The sequence below is a fragment of the Rhodnius prolixus genome, unplaced genomic scaffold (genome assembly GCF_049639745.1).
Source record: "Rhodnius prolixus isolate KJV_2025 unplaced genomic scaffold, Rpr scaffold_2, whole genome shotgun sequence".
In the NCBI taxonomy this organism is placed as follows: Eukaryota; Metazoa; Arthropoda; class Insecta; order Hemiptera; family Reduviidae; genus Rhodnius; species Rhodnius prolixus.
This window is the reverse complement of record NW_027411592.1, coordinates 38,094,384-38,113,739: the sequence shown is the minus strand read 5'-3', so window position 1 is coordinate 38,113,739 and position 19,356 is coordinate 38,094,384. Positions and strand designations below refer to the sequence as shown.

Below are 19,356 nucleotides of genomic sequence, written 5' to 3'. Positions count from 1 at the left end.
AATTTTTCAACGAAGCCAAAAACTTTTCTTTATCTTTTCATCTATAAATCTATATCTATATTTTTTTGGATATGGAGTTATTAGCATTTTAAAAATTTAATTCGCTTGAGTCTGATGCCATCCAGTCGTAATAGTCTTTATGCCTCCTCCAAAATTCCTTTTTTATTTTTATAATATTGTTTTATTTGTATTCATCGACGTGTGGAGCCTGTTGGTTTTCTCTTTTAGTACCCTAATGTTATCCTGAAGGTTTATTATATTTACTGGTCAGAAACATCATCAGAGATTGGCAAAGGAATAGTAAACTTGGGTTGAACAAGAAGAGTAATGATCTCAAATCATTGTTGTCTCTTGTAAGGCTGATTCCAGCATTGAATTAAAGGTTATATGACACAAGTTTAGCTGAAAATAGGGTTTCATTCTATACCAATGAACATTTTACCCTCAAATTTTGGTCATTCTGAAAATTAAATGGAAGAAGAGATTGATTTTTACTCGTTTTATTATTTGAAAATATTTCTTCATTTTGTTTGCACCTCTACTTTACTAGAGAGAAAGAGTTATGTATTAAGACAAAATCAATGGTTGACCCAAGACAATGTACCTTACTTTAGAACTTCGATAGGTTTGCCCTCTCATGAGGAAGATAGGGCAAAATTTTAGAGTAGAGGTTACATGAAAAGCATGTCCTCTTATGACATCCTGGAAGCTGGTCTTACAGGGTTAACCATTAAAATAAAATCCAACATAGTCCGATTTCGCCCAGCGCGGCGTTGTAAGTGCTAATATTAAAAAATAATAGCCGACAAAACAATTAAAGTGCTTAAAGTCTTAAAGTGCTCTTTATTGAATAATATATTTAAAAAATTAGATGTGGCGAGCATAGTTTCACCACAAGTTCCTTCAAAGATTTCTTTGCCGAATAATAGATCTTCTTATGAGTTTGGCTTGTTTTATAAGAGGCTACTCCATTTTGTTGCCCTTGAGAAAAAAAAAAGAATGCGTGTTTGGAATATCGGTTTCAGTGGTTGATATGAGAGAATAAAAGGAAACCATTGAAAGGAATCCCAGAAAATGTCCTTTTTCTTTATCATTTTAGTGCGACATCCTGGAGAATAAATGGGTTCTAAGCACTAAAATAAGTCCTGTTTAAAATAAACAGAAAATCCACTTTCTTTAGTAAAAATATGAGCAGTAAACCCGTAGTTTTAGTATAAAGATACAATTTTTTTTTTATCAATTCTATCATTAAATTTCTTCGCCACAGAATTTTATTGTTGGATGAATTTTCGCACTTGGTCCTAACTCATTAACTCTGTCTTCCATAAAGTCAGGAAAATTAGATTCTAATGTCCATATAAGACTTCGATATCCAGATGTTACATGCGTAGGAAATCGCCCATTATCAATTGGTTGGGCTAATATAAGATTTTCCGAACGAAACTCTTGAGTAGAATTCCACATATATATGTCTGCTTTGCCCCTAATTCTAAAGAAAAGAGTAGTTCCATGGTCTGTTCCCAGCAATACAATTCGTCCAGGCTTTACTCCGTCTTCTTCAATACCTCCGGTTGTTTTGCCAGACCTGGATGGAGAAAGGACAGTAAGTTAATAAATGATCAAAAATTGATTTTACCAAAACTAAATCCAACGCCTATCGTAGTAACATTTCTGGCTTAAAGAGGATTTTCTGTTTTTATCCAGAGTATCCAATTGGGAAATTCACCATATTTTACGCTAGTAATCAGGGTGGGGTAGCTTCCGTTCCAGTAGAACCGGAGTACCAATCATAAATCTTAATTAGTATCTCCCCATTTAGTAGAGCTATTTAGATACCATCCAATCACCTCGTTGTATAAGGTGTTACACAACAGACAGTTCCTTCTAAATCAGAAGGTCTTATTTTACCAATTTATTCTTTCAGCATTCCATTGCTTCTACAGAGGCTTGAAGTGCACATAATATTACAGTATCAAAGATAAAGTACATCTTTTATTTTTATTTTAAGGAGCGTCAACATCTAAACATTAGCACCCGAGCCTTTTCGGCGCATTATACTAGCTTCTAGACATCCAGACATGTTTTCTTACAAACTATCAGTGGAGAGTGAGCTGAAAGAGGCTCCTGGACGAGGTAATATCAGGGCTGAAAATAATGAGATAATCTGAACTACGTTGAGAGGGCTAAGGATGAGATAACCTCTATACTGAAAAACAGTCGGTAAATCAGAATTTTTGAAGAGGTGTTAATAAAAGCAATTAGTCTCTTATCTTTACAACTAGATGTGATTTATTTAATGGCTGTTCCTAAACTGATACAGTATCTTGTTGGCAACAGTAGATTGGCCTCGACTTAACTACCCTAATGCAAACACCTCGTTACTTGACTCATTATCGATCCATCGAATTGCATTTCTAAAGTTGAACTCTTCGGTACTTTTGCTAAGAAATATAATGCTATTATATATATATATGTGTGTGTGATATTACAAATTGAAATATGTATACTCGCATATTTTGCCTTAGAACGTCCATTTAAGCTATCTTACGTCCTAACGAATTATTAAACCTAACACATTTCCTATTATAATTAATATGAATAACAATTACCTTAGGTTTTGAGTATCAATGTGGAACAACTTTTTCCCATGAAGATAGGTAAAATATAGAAAACTTCCGTTACATCTTCCTTTAAGGAGGGCAACATAAAGGACAGCGTCTTTAGGAGAGTGAGCGCCGTCTCGAACATTATTTGGTAATAATACTTTGAAACCTTGTCCTCTTGTTGTATCCCATACAATTATTAAATTTGAACCAGCGTCCGAGACGTAAATAAATGTTTGCCTTTGATATGTTTCTACTTCAATGTATTGAAATCTGCTCTTGTCAGTTACAAAAGGAGAAAGGTTCACAATATGAACAACCTTTGGTAATTAAAAAAAAAAAAAATTTATTGCAAAACCATCATAATTAAATAATTATAATTAATTAACTATGGGCGTCGTCTAATTCCAATCTAGGGGGAGGGGCTGTTAAAAATTTGGCAGAAAAATCGAATAGGAAAAAATGTAACTTTTTAAAAATTTAATGAATCAAAGAATAATTAAAAAGTTGTTATATTGAAAACGACTTTTTTATGATTACTTTGCTTACTTGTCAGTTCGTCTAATCTTTAAATCCTGAGTGGATGAAATCGTGATAATTGTAGCCGTCGGCATGATCGTAAGAGTTAAGAATGGCGCAACATGACTTGTTTAACCTGTAGCCCAATTAGCAGCTGAAGGGCGAAACCTCGTCCTGAATTAATTTGCCGGAGGTGACAATTTAGGCGTTGATTTTGGAGTTTTTTTCAGGGGGTTATTTTAAAAATTGATGCAGAAATCTCTGAATAATTGCAAAAAAGTGGGCCTCAAAACAGCGTCGGCATTATGAAAGGAATTCTCCTACCTTAAGAATATAATTGATCAGAATCATCAAATCCAGTACGAATTTTTGCAAACGTGTAAATTAATAATTAATTTATATTAAGAACTAAATTCGAAAATATAAAATTTACATATAAATAATAAAATTAAATTAAAAGAAGAAAATGGTATCTAAGTTTAAATGAGTAAATAACAAAATCCGAAAGAAAGGATTTTAGTTTAACGAGTTTAGATCTGTGTGTTATTCTTTAGATAATTAAAAAAATGTGCTAAATATGTGAATAAAACACAGATTTTCTTGAACTACACAATAAACTTTTAGAACAAGGAGGTTCTAATTTTTTCCAAAAACTTTGACTTCATATTTCGGTTGATTCGGATGAGTCGGCTTATTTGTTACCTCTTCTCAACCTCCTTGTTCTAAAAGTTTATTGTATAGTTCGAGAAAATCTGTGTTTTATTCACATATTTAGCACATTTTTTTAATTATCTAAAGAATAACACACAGATCTAAACTCGTTAAACTAAAATCCTTTCTTTCGAATTTGGTTATTTACTCATTTAAACTCAGATACCATTTTCTTCTTTTAATTTAATTTTTCATTTAACGATGTTTTGAGGCCCACTTTTTTGCAATTAATCGCAGATTTCTGCATCAATTTTTAACATAATCCCAATTATTGTATACCGTTCGAAAGGTGATCGTATGTAGATGTTTTTCCTGAATAGTGCACGGTATTTTCATATAAAATGTTTTTGAGAAAAATGAAGTCAAAATTTTTGGAAAAAATTAGAAACTTGCTATTTCTTATGTTTGGGCCACAAAGTAAAATACTTAATGTTATTATTTTGGAATACAAATTAGCTTATTTAAAAGGAAATTTGACCTTCTTTCTAAAGAGCTTATTAAAATTGCTGTAGCTTTAATAGTTTGAGAAATATAGGCATCTGTTTGATAAAAAGTAGTGATACCTTGAAAAAACATAAAATTAAAAATATCTACAAAACCGAGCCGAATTGAGCCATAGTTTATATGGAATTTTTTGTTGCAAATGATGCCCAGTTTCACCTCCCGAAGTTACCGTAGTCTTATGCTGAACACCCTGTATTATTACGGGCAACTATAAATTCAGGCAATTAAATACGTAGTGCATATACAGTATACACAAGCCACATCTCTACTACTTTGATTACTTTATTGATTAGATTTATTTCATCTAGGATAATTTCTAATAGATTTCCCACTCATTCAAGATTGGAAAAATGGAGAATTACTCGTATATATGCAATTTATATATTTTTAGTCGCATTTCATAAAATTGTTAGATTAAAACACCAAAATTCTCGTGACACTTCACTGTACATTAAGAAGCAGAAAATTTTAAAAATGAGTTCACATTGTGAATGGCATATTTTCTCAGATACTGCGAATGAAGCACATTTGACAGCAATTTTATAAAGGAATAAGTTCTTTGCGATATTTCGGGAGTATTCGCTGAGTTCATTTTAATATCAAAATAAGTTTGTTCGGAAAAGATCGAAATATTTCTTTATTAAATTATTGAGATACTCGCGAATTTTGGGTAAAGCCTCCAATGATGATTTTTTCTTTAAAAACTATCAACTGATTATATTATTCAAATACAGAGGAGCACCGTTATAATATATTCTAGAGTTTATCCTTGTTAGGCTCTTAACTAAAAAAAAAAATATACAATTTTAAATTTCACTGCTTCATTACTGACAAGATAATTAAAGTACGCCAAAATAAAAGAAAAAGGTAGAGACATTTTTTTGAGTTGGCCAAAAAGCAATTGCTACTTAAAATATAGGGTTGTGGTTAAATTAGTAAAAGATTAGCTGAACTGTCAAAGGTTGGATTTTATTCATGGACCTAATAAATGTATATTACGAGCAAGATACATAAAAAAGTCCATTCTTTAACTAGGTAGATGAACTTGATCTCCGCGATAGTTTAGGAAATATAACAATCCCATACAGCAATTGCTCTAATTTGGCAGACTTGTGTACAAGTACACAACACGAATGGAGTTACCCTATGTAAATTGACACTGCTTGCTTGATATAATAATAAAGCTTTATGTTTCCTATAAGGTGTATTTGAATTGTTCACAAGCGTGAAGTTTTAAAAGAGATTGTATATAAAGTAGATTTTTGTAAAAACCTTCGGGCTCTACTCGTCAAAAAGTTGACGTTGAATCAATATAAACCAGTGATGAAAAGAAGATATAGATTTATTAATGTACTACCAAACAACTGAACAAGACATTCACTAGAAATCCAACGCTTGATATGTATTAATCCTGAAAGCTATCTGGACAAAAGACTTCAACTCTGAGATTCAACAAAACTGTCTAATCTGCTGTCTATCCAATCGCTACAAATCAGAACTCCCCTTCATGTATCAAACCTACCGTACCACAAAGACCTCAATATCCCTTCCATTAGGGATGTTATCGAAGTCCTCTAAAAAAAAATCCCTGAAACTTAATCCTCTCATCCTCCTATTCATCCCGCTTACTTTCTCATATTCTTCTTCCAAAATGTTCGCGATGGAGGCCACACAATTTCTTCATAAATTAAAGAACAAGATACTTTCCTCCGCTCGTTGTTTTATGTTTCATCTAGTCTTCGCTTTATTTTCTGTTTTTGTTTTGCTGCAATCTTGTCAAATTTCCTTTTGATAATAAATACATCGCAAAATTAAAACAAAAAAATGAGTGTTTTGTGAAGGCAATCAAATTAATCTTTCAAAATAAGATTTAAGAAACATTTTGAATTTCATTATAGGATTATTCATATTTCTAGAAGTCTTTTTTATTGTTTGTTTGTTTGTTTTTTTTTTAAATGAATATCAAAATATCTTTGCCATACTCTATTTATTGAATTTACAGTTTTCGTCTTTTGCTGATCAATATGTTACTAACAAAAGAAATAATGTAAAGAAAGCTTTGCATTCTTTGCGTGTTGGGGATCTTCTAAGTATTATGTTCATATGTGCATAAAGTTTTATTACAAAAATAAAGCCAAAGAGAAATTTTCCTTCTTTTTGTTAATATATTTTATTCTTTGGAATCAATGAAGAATATACTTCCGAGATTATCTCGTTAAGAACTTACGTCGTATGAAACGATATTGCCGCTACTTAAACATTTTAAAAGCATTATACGCTTTCAGATTTTCTAGTAGTAAGCGAAACTGATTGTTTTTAAAACCCAAGGGTTAATTTTAAGTAATTGTGGAGGTCCTTATAGCACGCACATTCTGATCATTATACCGCAGTTTTCTGATCGATCACTTCTTACTAAACCCATCCTTTACCATGTGCTTATTATCTGTCGATCGTTGGTCAATAGTCTAGCTACTGCATAAGAAGAATCTTGTGGGGACTAACCTTTTACCCGCTGTCAGGCAAAAATTGGTAGGTGGTTCTTCCTTTCAAATATGTACACTACATTCTGGCTTGAGTAGATCCACACCTCAACCGAAGTAATAAAGAAAAGGTTGTATTAAAATTTGTCTTAATTGCTGCGAAGTTCTCTCTTGCATTTGTTTTTTGGACAACTTAGTAACTTGCAATGCTTTCAAATATTTAATTCTTGGTACGAAATGAAGATTTACAATTTTTCTTCTGATCTACCTACAGATCAGCCCTCTCTTACCAATTTAAATGCCCATCATCAATTTCGTGATGTACACCCTTCTCCATGCCTTCATCTGTGATGATTGCAGTTTTTTGGCCGTTCTTAAAGTGGAACATTTTCAAAGAAAGTACGACTAAATTAAATCCAGCCACTTTTTTTCCTTTTCACAGCCGAAGAAAATGAGCAACAGGCTCCTTAAAAACTTCCGTTGGCGATAAACGCACTAAAACAAAGAATTTTAAGATGGCACGATATTTTACCCTAACCATTTCAAATAAAATACACTAAGCGTTTACTTGTAATACGCCGCATGAAGACAAATATTCGACAGTTCATTTTGACTATTGATGAACGTTATTGCGGAAAGTGTACTATCCTAACAAAACCAAATTTCATTGACAGCCATGCTATTTCTAAAACGGACGAGTATTTTTAGCCTTGCTCTAGTAGTTCGTTCGAACAATAGTTTGTCACTATGCAAAGAACTACCACTTAGCGAACGGATTCCCATGCGAAGATCCTTGTTTCAAACCTAGCTATTTAGTATTTCTTTTCCTAGGAGCTCCTTACAGGCCCACTGTCCATTATCTGCTACTATACAACACTGTCCGGAGCAAGATAATGCAAAAACTTTGGGCGCTAATGACCTCAAACGGCAACGCGCCTTACATTAGAAAAAATGTCAATGTCAATGTTCTGGGACAATAGCGAGGAGCGCCTCAGAAGTTTGTGATTAACACATATGTACATCTCCACGAAAATCGGATCTGGATGATTCGGATGTAGTCCAAAAATTTGCAGAATCATGCAGAAGCTGCTTGACTGACTAAACGTGACTAAATTTGGGAAATAGCATAAAAAATCTATCCTGTACGCTTAATATTAATTACACGGTAATAAATGTAATAGAATTAACGTTATCAACTTTATTATTTAATACAAGTAAATGAACACACAACTTCTTTAAATTCAAGAATAAAAAATTGTTCTATGCATACATTTTTCTTGTACCAAGTACCTTTCACAAATGCGAGTCCTTGACCTTTGAATTTTTTGCATATAAGTAAAGCGGAAGGAATTATGCATTTACAACTGGATAATTACCTAGGTATAGCTCATTTAGTTGGTTATTTATTTGCTGTTTTTGGTTTTTGTATTATTTTAACATTCATTAGTTGGAAAAGCTTATGTATTGACAATACTAGAATACTGCAGCGTTTTCAATCCAAAATATAAAATACTCTTCTATTAAAACATTTTTAAAGACAGTACTTTTTATCGAAGAAATATCGGCTTGATAATGAGGATCAGATCTGACAATGAATGCTATACAGGAAAAGCGCATGAAAAGGTTAGACTTAAGTTCTTTGAGTTTCATTCTCATGAATAGACTCCACGCATAATTAAAATCCAAGAGCTTTAAATTGCCTTTGCCTTCACGCTGTGGTCACTATGCCAGGACATCTCTCAATTGCGTCAACAATGCGGAAAGTCAAGGACGGCCATTCTCTCACGTACTTCTAGTTACAGGTGATCTCCTACACATTCAAGAACTCTACGATGTTCTGTTCCACATTATTACATCGAAATGTCAACAAACAAGTTCATTATCTTTACATAACCAAATCATGGTCTTGAAAGTGATGTTTATAGCATAAAACTTTTTCAAAACTTCACACATTTCACATCCAACTGTCACAAAAGTTGGATTTAATTTCCCCCAAAAAAACTATCTGCATGATATTGCAGACACATTAATATTTAACTAAGTATCTAGACCTATGTTCTCCCTTGACGGGACAGGTATACATTCAAGGGCTATAGAATCACAGAATTTAGAGAGCTTAAAGTTTAAAGGCTACACGTAATCTTTAAGTTATGTATAAGAGAAAATAAATATTTACTTTAAGTTAATGACTCTATAAAGTTCTCAGTCAGTAACCTTGACAGAAGAAAGCATGAAGACAGAGAAGGGATGAAAACGGCACTAATCCGAGACATGATATTTCCGTAAGCCGAGAAAAATTGGCTATACAGTCTTCAAACAGAGCTAGTTGCATTAAAATTATGCTGCAAAGAAGAATAATCAGTTCCAGAGTCGTTAGTTTCTCAGTTATCCAAGCTGCTCTACTGACTGTTAAGTCTGTGGAAGTTAACTCAAGACAGTATTAATTCTATTAATTTAAGTTAATTCTATCCAGAGAATGCGTGGATAGGTATTTTGATAAATACGTAAAGTAAAGTAATGCCTATTTTTTCAGGCGGGCAACCATACTTTACTGTAAATTTCTTTTATTAGCCATTAAATAAAATCTAAGGCCTTAGACCGGGAATCGAACCCAGTACCACAATACATATTAGCTTTCACAGGTTTCTCCTCTAACCACTCAGCTACCGTGGCGCCCGGTATTTTTTATGAATATTGAGATACATATTGTCTAGATGCCGAAGCATTCAGGATTAAAGCATGAAGGTGATAGCAGCAGGCAGCATTACTAGGCCGGAAAGGTACCCAAGACACTGAATGGACCTGCTTCTTTTACGGCACATCAAAATACCGCATAGTGAAGCTAACAAAGCAAGGTCATACAAATAGTAGCAATGGTGGGTGAAAATCTCCGGCTAGAGGCCGTTTGCCGGAAGGTCATTTGGACGACCCTTGTCTAGGAAACCACGCGCATGTCAACTGATAGTCTAAGAAGTTGTGATAGAAAGAAGAAATTGCACTGCACTTACTGAGTATTTTATTGTCAGTGTGAAGAGCTTAAGTATTCAGCATTTTAGAGAAAGAATACTCGTACCTTCAAGGTTGGCTCAAGAATCCTTCTCTGGACACTGATGCCTGATCAAAATACGAAACAGGAGAGCGCTCTCTAGTACCAAAACTATCCCCTAGGTCGCGGTTAGATAGGCAGATTAGCAAACACAGCTAGGAATCTAATCTAAACGTATGAACAATATTTATTTCAGAGAATCACGTTTAGAATTCAGACAACAAAAAGAATCATGTTTCTATTCAGTTATAGAAGAGTTAAGTCGTTTAAACTTTAATTTTTTCATTTTGTTGCTGTTTTTAAACACTAATTACTCTCCATATGTGCGGCTATGATTAAGTTACTAAGCACCTGTTCATTGCCACGTCAATCATTTTACTGAATGATTATTGGTCTGTTAAAGTAATCTTCTCTCAATCACTAACAACTTAACTCTTTGCTTGTACTTTCATTAAATGAAAATGTTTACAATAATTTAATGCTTTGCAAAGAAAATTAAAAAAAAAAAAACTGATACAGTAGGTTGATTTGTATGCCTAAAGCGTTCGACCAGGAACTCCTGACTTTCAAAATTATATAACTTGGGAAATGGTAACTCCCTGTATCTTTGCACTTCCGGGGAAGGCTCTGTTTATTTTTAAAATCATGAAGTGTCTCCTTCTAATTTATTATTTCAATGATACTTCATTCTTTTACACTTACCACTTACCGTATGTATTAAAGAAGTCTTTAATTATTTCATTGCATAAGTAGCGACTGGCTTTATTTGTAACAGCCACCCTATTAGAGACTCTAATAAGACTCCATATGACACTTCAATGGAAGGTAATATTACGCAATTTTAAGGTTAAGAAAGTTTAATTAAGTATCACGATTGCAGAAAACGTTTCAATTAGAGAATTGTAATAAGAGTAAAAATATACAACAGAGAAACGCAAGGGAAATTCAGATAATTTGTTTAGGTACACAGGCGGGAACAGTATACACGTGATCAGAAAAATCTGCATGCTTTAACACTGTATTGCCAATGCTCGAATTTAGTCAGTTATTTCCAATGTGGAGTCATAATTTATGTTTATATATTTTTACATTGATTTCAATTTTAATAATAAAGTTTGCATTAAAGTATGAGGAAGAATAGGGAATTAAGAACGAAAAAATAAATTTTCGCGCTGTCCACTAATCGGCTTTAACATTTCACGCAGAAGGAATTAACTTCAACATAGGATCGCAGTAATTTCAGTATTTTCTAGAATCCTGATTGCTTCTGATCAGGGTCTTTTTTCATTTTTTTAATTACATTCACTATTTTTTCTATTACTGTGCGCTGATTACATGGATCGGAAATTACCCAATTCGCTGCAAGTTTTTGCTGCAATTCAAACATGAAACTAATCCTAGAAAGAGGCTTTTTTGTGCGTTGATACTTTCTATGAAAACTATGTAAATTTATCGCATAAGCATTTAGGCAATAAATGTTAATCATATTAAAAAAGAAACACGATGACTACCTTTAAGTTTTACGATAAGCACACAAATTCACTGAATCATTATGTAAAGATGAGTGTAGCAACCCAGTTTATTGAGCTTCCCTTTGTACGATACCGCTGTAACATTTAGCTCAAAAAAGAATGAATCTTGCTTTCGATTTTCATAATCTATGGAAATATAAATTTTATGGCACTCAAAAATGTCCAAGAGGAAAATCTCAGAATTCTTCGCGAGGAAGACAGCAAAGGGTTTGAAGTAGAAGTAAATTTCCCTGTAAGGGCAGATGAAATTGGTAAACTTGAGTCGAGATAATAACAGTAAATCTACTTATATTACCAATCAGAAGTCGACATGACTCCGATATAGTATTTACGAGTCACGCCAATCTGAAGTCAAAATGACTCCTATGATTCAAGTAAACTAATCTGCAAAATGAAACTAAGAATTCCACGGTCTTCAGCTCGTGACTATCAAATGGTGAGAGAGTGGGGATAGCATATCTAAGAGCATTTTGGGATCGCTATGTGATGTGGAGAAACAGTGACCATGCTTTTTTTTGAAGTCGAATTGACTTTGGATTGGCAATGCAGTGTTAAGTACCAATCTCGAGAATTTAAACAAGCCTTGACTATCAATCTCAAGACAATTAACACTTTTTGAGTGCCAGTTTCAGGAAAAATCGTAAATGAAAACCCACTTCCAAAAGAAAAGTATTCTCAATTTGATATCTATAATTGCCACATTGCACTGATTTTTTTAATCAAAAATGAATGAATTGAGAAGATACAAAACAAAAATCACAAATCAGTGATTTTAATTGTTTGATTTCTATTTTATTTTTATTTTTTTTACAAGTAAAAGTACCCTAGAGAGGAAATGTTTATTCTGTTAACAGAATAAAAGTATGCTTGCGGTCAGATATTTATTAGGTTTAAAGACCTTGTAGATCTTATAAACGAAATCTAGCTCGACCTTGCATCGTGAAAAATAGCTGTCTCAGCAACACCCCTCGGCCTTCTTTTGTCACTGTAATACATATTTAGCCACTCTGTGGTAGCAAATGCTTTCAAACTGATTGTATTTTTTTTTTTTAATTTTGTGGTATACGATTGATTAAAAATGTAGTACATTATTTCTTAAAAAAAGTTCACTAATCATTTAGGTTAGTTAGAGATAACATTTTCTGCGGAATTTTATTGATTTGTCTATCATTTGAGGAAGTAACTAAACCGAAAATATTACCACCAATTTCACTAAGTTGGTAGTTATCGACACCCGGAAGTTTATAAATAGCTAATTGAATACATTATTATCTATATTTCATAATTCGTATCCTTAATTTTAAACGTGTGAAGGCTACCTATATTAAATAAGATAGCAATGTAGCAATAACAAAGCATGCAAAGTTCTAGCAATCCGTACATATCAGATACATTCTTATAAGAATCTTACAAAAGCATAATATTAAAGGCAGTGTCTACTGTAATCACTAAATCTCTCAATTCGGCCAGACAACTTTTCTTGGGCATTTAAAAAACAAACTTAATTTTTGAGAAGTTATAATCAACTATGATCTCCCACAATATTCAGCATTAGGTTTATGGTAAAATCTAAATATGAAACAATTTCTCATTTGCAATTTTTCTATTCTCAAAAAATAAATAAAATATAGTAACCATGCTTTCTAAGCATGAGCGAGAATAGTGTTACAATTGTGTATCCTTTGAATGTGAGTTATTACTTTAGAACGAGGACGAGAAATCACGTGCTCACTCCCTACTGTGCTTAGATAACCTCAAAATGAAATTCGCTAAAAGTTTGAGCGTTTATCTACAAGTAAGCTTCTAGTCCAAATCATCTGAACTGATTTTTCAGTTGGGAAGGATTTACTCAAAAAAAAGTACTGTTAATTTTGTTTTTTTTCCAGCGCATCGACAGCTTGGTCATTAGCGCCGTCTCGTCACTTCAAAGCCCCTAGTACTCGAATGGCCTTCTCCTCCCTCGTCGCATCCTTTACAGCTTCCATCGGGAAGTAGTATGGAGCTGAGGGACACTGGAGCATATCTTCCCCCTCCAACCATTTGCCCATCGACTCCAGTCGGCGGAGGGGAGAGAGTTACTGATATGTTGGCACCATCCTCTCTTTTCTTGTATGTTCTGGGTGGACCACATAGTGAAGGGCTAATCGCTCAAGATAAATAATTAACCCATCCACTTAATCTATCCAATTCACTATTAAGTACTTTGATTAAATTTCATTCGCCCCAGATAAAAAACCTAAACTTAAAACCTAAAAAACAAAAACAACTCGCATCCAATTGCTTCATTCAACATAATAAATACATTCAACCTAATGAAATCAAACTATAAATACACTCACGCCAATAAATACATTCAACCTAATGACATCAAACTATAAATACACTCACGCCAATAAATACATTCAACCTAATGACATCAAACTATAAATACACTCACGCCAATAAATACATTCATGCTAATAGATACATTCACGCCAATAAATACATTCATTCTAGTAAATAACATACACACAATCACAACTTACACTCCTTGCATGCATTCTAATGGGGAGGTACTCGATATTCCAATCCCCATTTAAATGTAGTTTAACCTAACATAACCTAAGCGAAAATCTTATAATATCCTAACCTAAATTCTATGGAATAAGCTAATATTATTTAAAGAAGTAAATAGCCCCTCAGTATGTACAGAATCCTCTTTCAAAATTGCGCGCAAGTTACGTGTTAGACCTACTCGATACCTTTCTGGTTGCCGAGCCTGTCACTCTTCAAGGATATGGGTCACAGTTATTCTTTCATCTTTATCAGGGAAAAACAATCGGAGTCCACATTTACAAGTTTTTTAAGTGAAAGTAACTTGGTAAACCTATCAACGTGTGCAACCTTCATTTGTAACATTCAATATAATTAGCTATAAATCTGACACACAAAAAATGCAAGTTTTTAAAAGTCTTTCTAAAAAATATATATAGGTATGTTACACAATTGTATTATTAATAATAAACGCTAAATATTAAAATGTCTGCTCCAGGCTTCTTTATGAAATACTATACTCTTGGTGAAAAGTGAAAAATTGAAATTGAAATTACAAATTTTTCCAAATTGAATCTACATTACTGTAGAACCCAAATTTTATTTTATCCTCGCATAATGACTTTACGTTTTATTCCCTCTAAAAAGACATTTTACTGCATGAACATCTGCGGAACGTGAACTGAATGTTAGCTCAGTACTCGCGGTTTGCCCTCAGTGGAGAAAAAAAAATCTCATTTTCAGCCAAAAACGGACTCAGATCGTTCTTCCTCCTAACTGTTCGTTAGCCTTATTGAGAAACAAAAATATTTGAATTCAGTCACAAAAACCTGTCCAAATCACTTAACTTTCTTAGCTGATTTTTATCTTCTTTGAGTCTTCATTAGACTTTTCTGTTCCCCAAGAAGTTGGGTTTTTCAAAATTCAATTATGTCATCAAAGTTATACAAAAAAAAAAAAATTACACTTATAAACAAGGAAATGCCCTCTAATTTACGGAAAATTTGACAATTTAATCTTTAATTGGAAAAGAGAAAAAAATTGACAAAGTAGGGTGTTTTTCAACGTTTTGCTTTTTCTTGCAGTTTTTGACGATCAACCCTTATGCAACTGCCATACGGATAGTTTTAATGTAGAATTATAATTCAAGAATTTCCACTGCATTGACTTTTTTCTATTCCTTTTTTTTTTTATTAATTTGGCAACGCATCAATCGCGTTCATTTGTTTGTTTTTTTTGTTCGTAGTTTATTCTGCACACAGACATCGGATGATGTGTAAATCTTCAATTAGAGAAATTTGAAGTGTTCTGTGCCCATTATTTTTTGTTTTTGAACTTAGTATTAACACATGTTCAAAAGGGCCTCCCAAAAAAACAAAAAACGCTTGTGCTTGACACCAAAATTTGTAGAAATAGTCGAATATCAAGATATATTGAGATCAATTCTTTTATGATCAAGCAGTAAAAAGCGCACATTTATAATTAGAGTTTCATGTTAAAGTTTTCATTTCAATGAATCAGTTATAAGTGAGAATGTCATTATTAACACAAAAAATTTCTTCTGTTTATAAATCCCTTATTTGATAACAACTTTAATAATATAGTTTAAATCTTATTTGATTCCTACCTTGGCTGTCTTCAAGCAATAACCTATCACTCTTGGCATATCAACAATTTTTGGACTAGTCAAAGTATTTATTACACCAGTATCCAAAACCCATAGGATACCATTCAAATCCACAATTAGATCTACGGCATTGTGTACAGAATCATCAGAATCATACCTATTTGCAAACCAACTTGGATATGGATACATTAATGGTTCGGCCTTGCAAAAATCTTTAAAATCAAGCATACCCAAAGAGAAAGGTACTCCACAACGAAATCTGAAACAACAGATTCATTAAGAGTTTCTAATGTGAAGAAATAATGTTCATTAAATTCAATGTTTTATACTTTTATATTATGGTCCAAACTGCAGTTCTTTACGATGTATTGTAGCAAAAGGTTGCATTTATCTAAGGATGTTCTTTATGGACGGTGAAGTTTAAAGAAAAATTTTTTTTGGAGCACAACCCTGAAAATTGCCTAAAACTAGAAAAACTATTCATTCAGTAAAGTCGACATAGTAAAAACATGACGGTCGACAGACTTAAACTATAACCTTGGAGTCAGATGCATTGGTATCAGTTTCTAAATATTATAGAACGCCTAGTCTGAGATTTTAAGGCTGTCTAGCCTTTTGGTACTTTAGTTTTGCTTTTCTTATTTTTTATTTTTATCGCTATCTGAAAACTGAACCCAAATTTTGAGAAATGGATACGTAGTTTACTTTCTCTTAGAAAAATAAGGGAATATAGAAATAGACTCATTATTATCTGAATCAAATTCATGTACAAAAGATTTTTTTTTTAATTAGATAACTTCGGTGCTTTGGAAGAAAAAGAAGCAAACGAAAGGTGATTCCATTTCTCACTCTCAAATATGATGCTATCTCTCAATCATCAAACAAAAAATATATTTAAAAATTAAAAATCGTTTATGAAGGAACATTTTGGATAATATAAGTTTAAGACGGGTTTTGGATAACATGAAGCGCTTATTGAGCGGTTGGATGATATTTTTTCACCACGAATAAAAAGTTATATTCATTTCTTTATTTCGAATCCTTTCGTCTTCCTGCTTAATTTTCGCTGTTTTAATATTAGCGATAAGCCAGTAATGTCTGCTCCAATGAATTCATTCGTTAGTTAAAACTTGAGTTAAATCTTATGGAAAAATACTAATCGTTTATTTTGTACGCTAATAAACGCTAAATTCTATTATAGCAATACATTTGAAAGAGTAATAACGGGAACATTTGCTAAACAAAAAAATGTTCTTTTAATTTTAGAGAGGGCAATGTAGGGGGAGAGATGAGTTGGCTTCAGGACTTAGGCTTTTCAGACTACTTGGACTACGCTCGAAATTGCCTATAGAATGGTTGATGCTCAAAACTGTGTGCACTATTAGAGCTGTGTGGTTCAGCCATACCTACAAACATATGGACTTTACAGAAATTTCAATGAAAACTACACCGATAGATAGTTGATGGTCATTTTTTAAGTGACTAACCTCACTCTTCACGGCCTCAACATTTCATTCGTACATCAATTCGCCAGATATCACTGTTCACACTACTCACTCAAATCCAATAGTACAGTCTCTCGGCTCTAAAGTTATTCCTAATAATCCACCACGCCGATTGAACCTTCAGTGGACCCAGGACTTCCAGCTAAAGAATAAAGATCTAATAAAGATGAAAGCTAAAGATCATCGTCATCTTATATCCTGTAGATTGTAGCACCTATTTCTCCTCCTGGAACTTCCTTAAGAGAGCTTAAGTGAATTGATTTATCTCTTAGAATTGTTGCCGATTTCACCAAATACTAATGAGAACAATATATCTAGTAAAGGTCGCAGTGCTAGGAATGTCAAACCAAAAAAGAAAAAGCATTCAACTTAGACAGGTACTTCAAACACTGCGTACAATTCTACATAAAATTAAGATTGATTAAAAGCATAATCATAGCTAACTTTTAATCGGAAACGGACTTACCATTTCTCTAAACGTGGCTTTTAACGTGACTTTCCTTGAATTTTGATTTGGAATATTGTATTTTTTTTGAGGATCAAGAAATTTGGGAATTGAATTTAAATCGTGCATGAGGTTATTGTGCTGACTTTTTGTTCACCAATATATTCGAAAACTTTTACCTCCTAACTTCTTCTATTAAGAATAAACTGTACGAATCACACATTCTAATGATGAGGACAGCGAATGGTTTAGACTAAACCCAAGGATGCAGACAGCTTATCAATTACAATATGTTATGTGCAAAAAAGAAGAAGCGTATGTTTCAACACAAACTTATTAAAATAACTAGACAACCAACGAAGTACACATTTAACATTTATGGATGTAAACAAAAAAAAAACAAAAAAATCTTACCTAGGTAGAGCGACAAATATAGAATCGTTAAACATCTGAAATCTTGTTGGTAAAATATTTTTTGGGCGATACATTCCTTTTGTAATTAAATCTTCTTTTTGCGTTTTATTCTGCCATCCAATGTACCAACCACTGGGATAGAGTGTCATACTGCAAATCATTTCTCTAGTAAATGATGGAATGGAATTTCTTGGTAGATTCAACAGCAATAACAACGCAAAAAAGGCAGAAAGGAAAGCCTTCTTATTACCTGTTAAAAGATCAATCGACTATTAGTTTATCAAAAATTGATCTCTATGTAAATAACAAAACTTCTTCATGACCGAGTACAATTTTTAAAAGTTAAAATAAATACCCTAGATTATCTGTAAAACATAAAATTACTCTAAAATCCATAACAATCTCATTAATCTCGTAAAAAACCTTAAACTAATTCTTATGATCACTTGAAAATCAACCTCAGTTCAAACTGTAACTAATAATTATGTACCATAAGATATATATCAATAAAACTAACCCATAATTGAAAGCACTAATCTGATGTGCACTACTTAATAGACACTATAAAAATTTTATTCTCTGAACTTAACCGGTGATGTGATAATTTCATGTTTATTATTAAATATATTGTGAGCATAAAATTCATATGAAATGATTCATTAAACGCTTTCCCCATTTTACACATGATTTAAGCATAACATCATATGTAATTACCCTCGTCAAAAGCCAAAAAATAAAATTTTTCTTCCATTTCAGTAATGCTTGCTTTTTTTTACTTACTGAAAACAAGTTAGCATTTTTGTTTTTATTACTTCATATTTTATCAAGAATTTTACTTTATTTTTGCTCATCGACGACTGTGGTCATAAGCGCTTGTACTTTTTTTTACTTTAGTAATTAAATTGTACTAAAAATTAGTTGTATATTTATATTATTTAAAAACTTCCAAAAAAATTGTTGACTATTAGCAGCGTTTTTAGGTAAAACAAAACAACTACAACAAAATTAATGTCTTTTATGTTTTACCCAACAACGTGGCCTATAGACAAAATTTTTCAAGAAGTTGTTTCTAAATACCATCTTATCATTTTTAAACTATTTTACAATGATTATCAACTATAACTATTTTAATCAATAACTTTATTGGTTAAAATTTTTACTCAACTAACAAATTCGTCACAAAATTGTTGCTACTTTAAACTACCACTGTTTTAACTGAACATATCAATTACTAAAGTAGCATTTTTCTGTCCGAGAGAGAGATAAGATGGCGGAGAATAAAGAATGAATTAATTATGATATAAAACTGTTGTTAATACAATTAATTTTCCAAATTTCCACCAATGCTTTTTAACGGAAAAACAAAGAAAAAAACCTTAGATTCATTTTAGTCAAAAAATAAACTGTCTATCTATGATAAGTTTTGCGGATTTTTTAT

General features: G+C 32.5%; 1 protein-coding gene across 3 annotated transcripts; it reads right to left on the bottom strand.

Moving 5' to 3' along the window:
• Positions 1-823: 823 nt before the first annotated feature.
• Positions 824-19,319, bottom strand: LOC141449585 (major royal jelly protein 1-like). 3 transcript variants are annotated; one of them, XM_074119142.1, is made up of 5 exons: positions 19,088-19,319; positions 17,919-18,168; positions 15,555-15,813; positions 2,610-2,923; positions 824-1,585 (listed from the first exon to the last, which is right to left on the bottom strand). In XM_074119142.1, exons 2-5 carry the CDS (start codon positions 18,077-18,079, stop codon positions 1,249-1,251), a joined length of 1,071 nt encoding a protein of 356 aa, XP_073975243.1. In that variant the 5' UTR covers positions 18,080-18,168; positions 19,088-19,319; the 3' UTR covers positions 824-1,248. The 3 variants fall into 3 exon arrangements, with proteins under 3 accessions (XP_073975243.1, XP_073975242.1, XP_073975244.1); XM_074119141.1 differs by lacking the exon at positions 19,088-19,319 and adding an exon at positions 18,436-18,681; XM_074119143.1 differs by lacking the exon at positions 19,088-19,319 and adding an exon at positions 18,169-18,308 and having other exon boundaries at positions 17,919-18,068.
• Between the last annotated feature and the right edge of the window lie 37 nt (positions 19,320-19,356).

Excerpts from the sequence above, each read along its gene's own strand:
- LOC141449585 (XM_074119141.1), bottom strand. Across the intron at positions 2,924-15,554 it reads ATTGCTTGAAGACAGCCAAG|GTTGTTCATATTGTGAACCT; the intron begins GTAGGAATCAAA and ends TAATTACCAAAG. Across the intron at positions 1,586-2,609 it reads ATTGATACTCAAAACCTAAG|GTCTGGCAAAACAACCGGAG; the intron begins GTAATTGTTATT and ends TTCTCCATCCAG.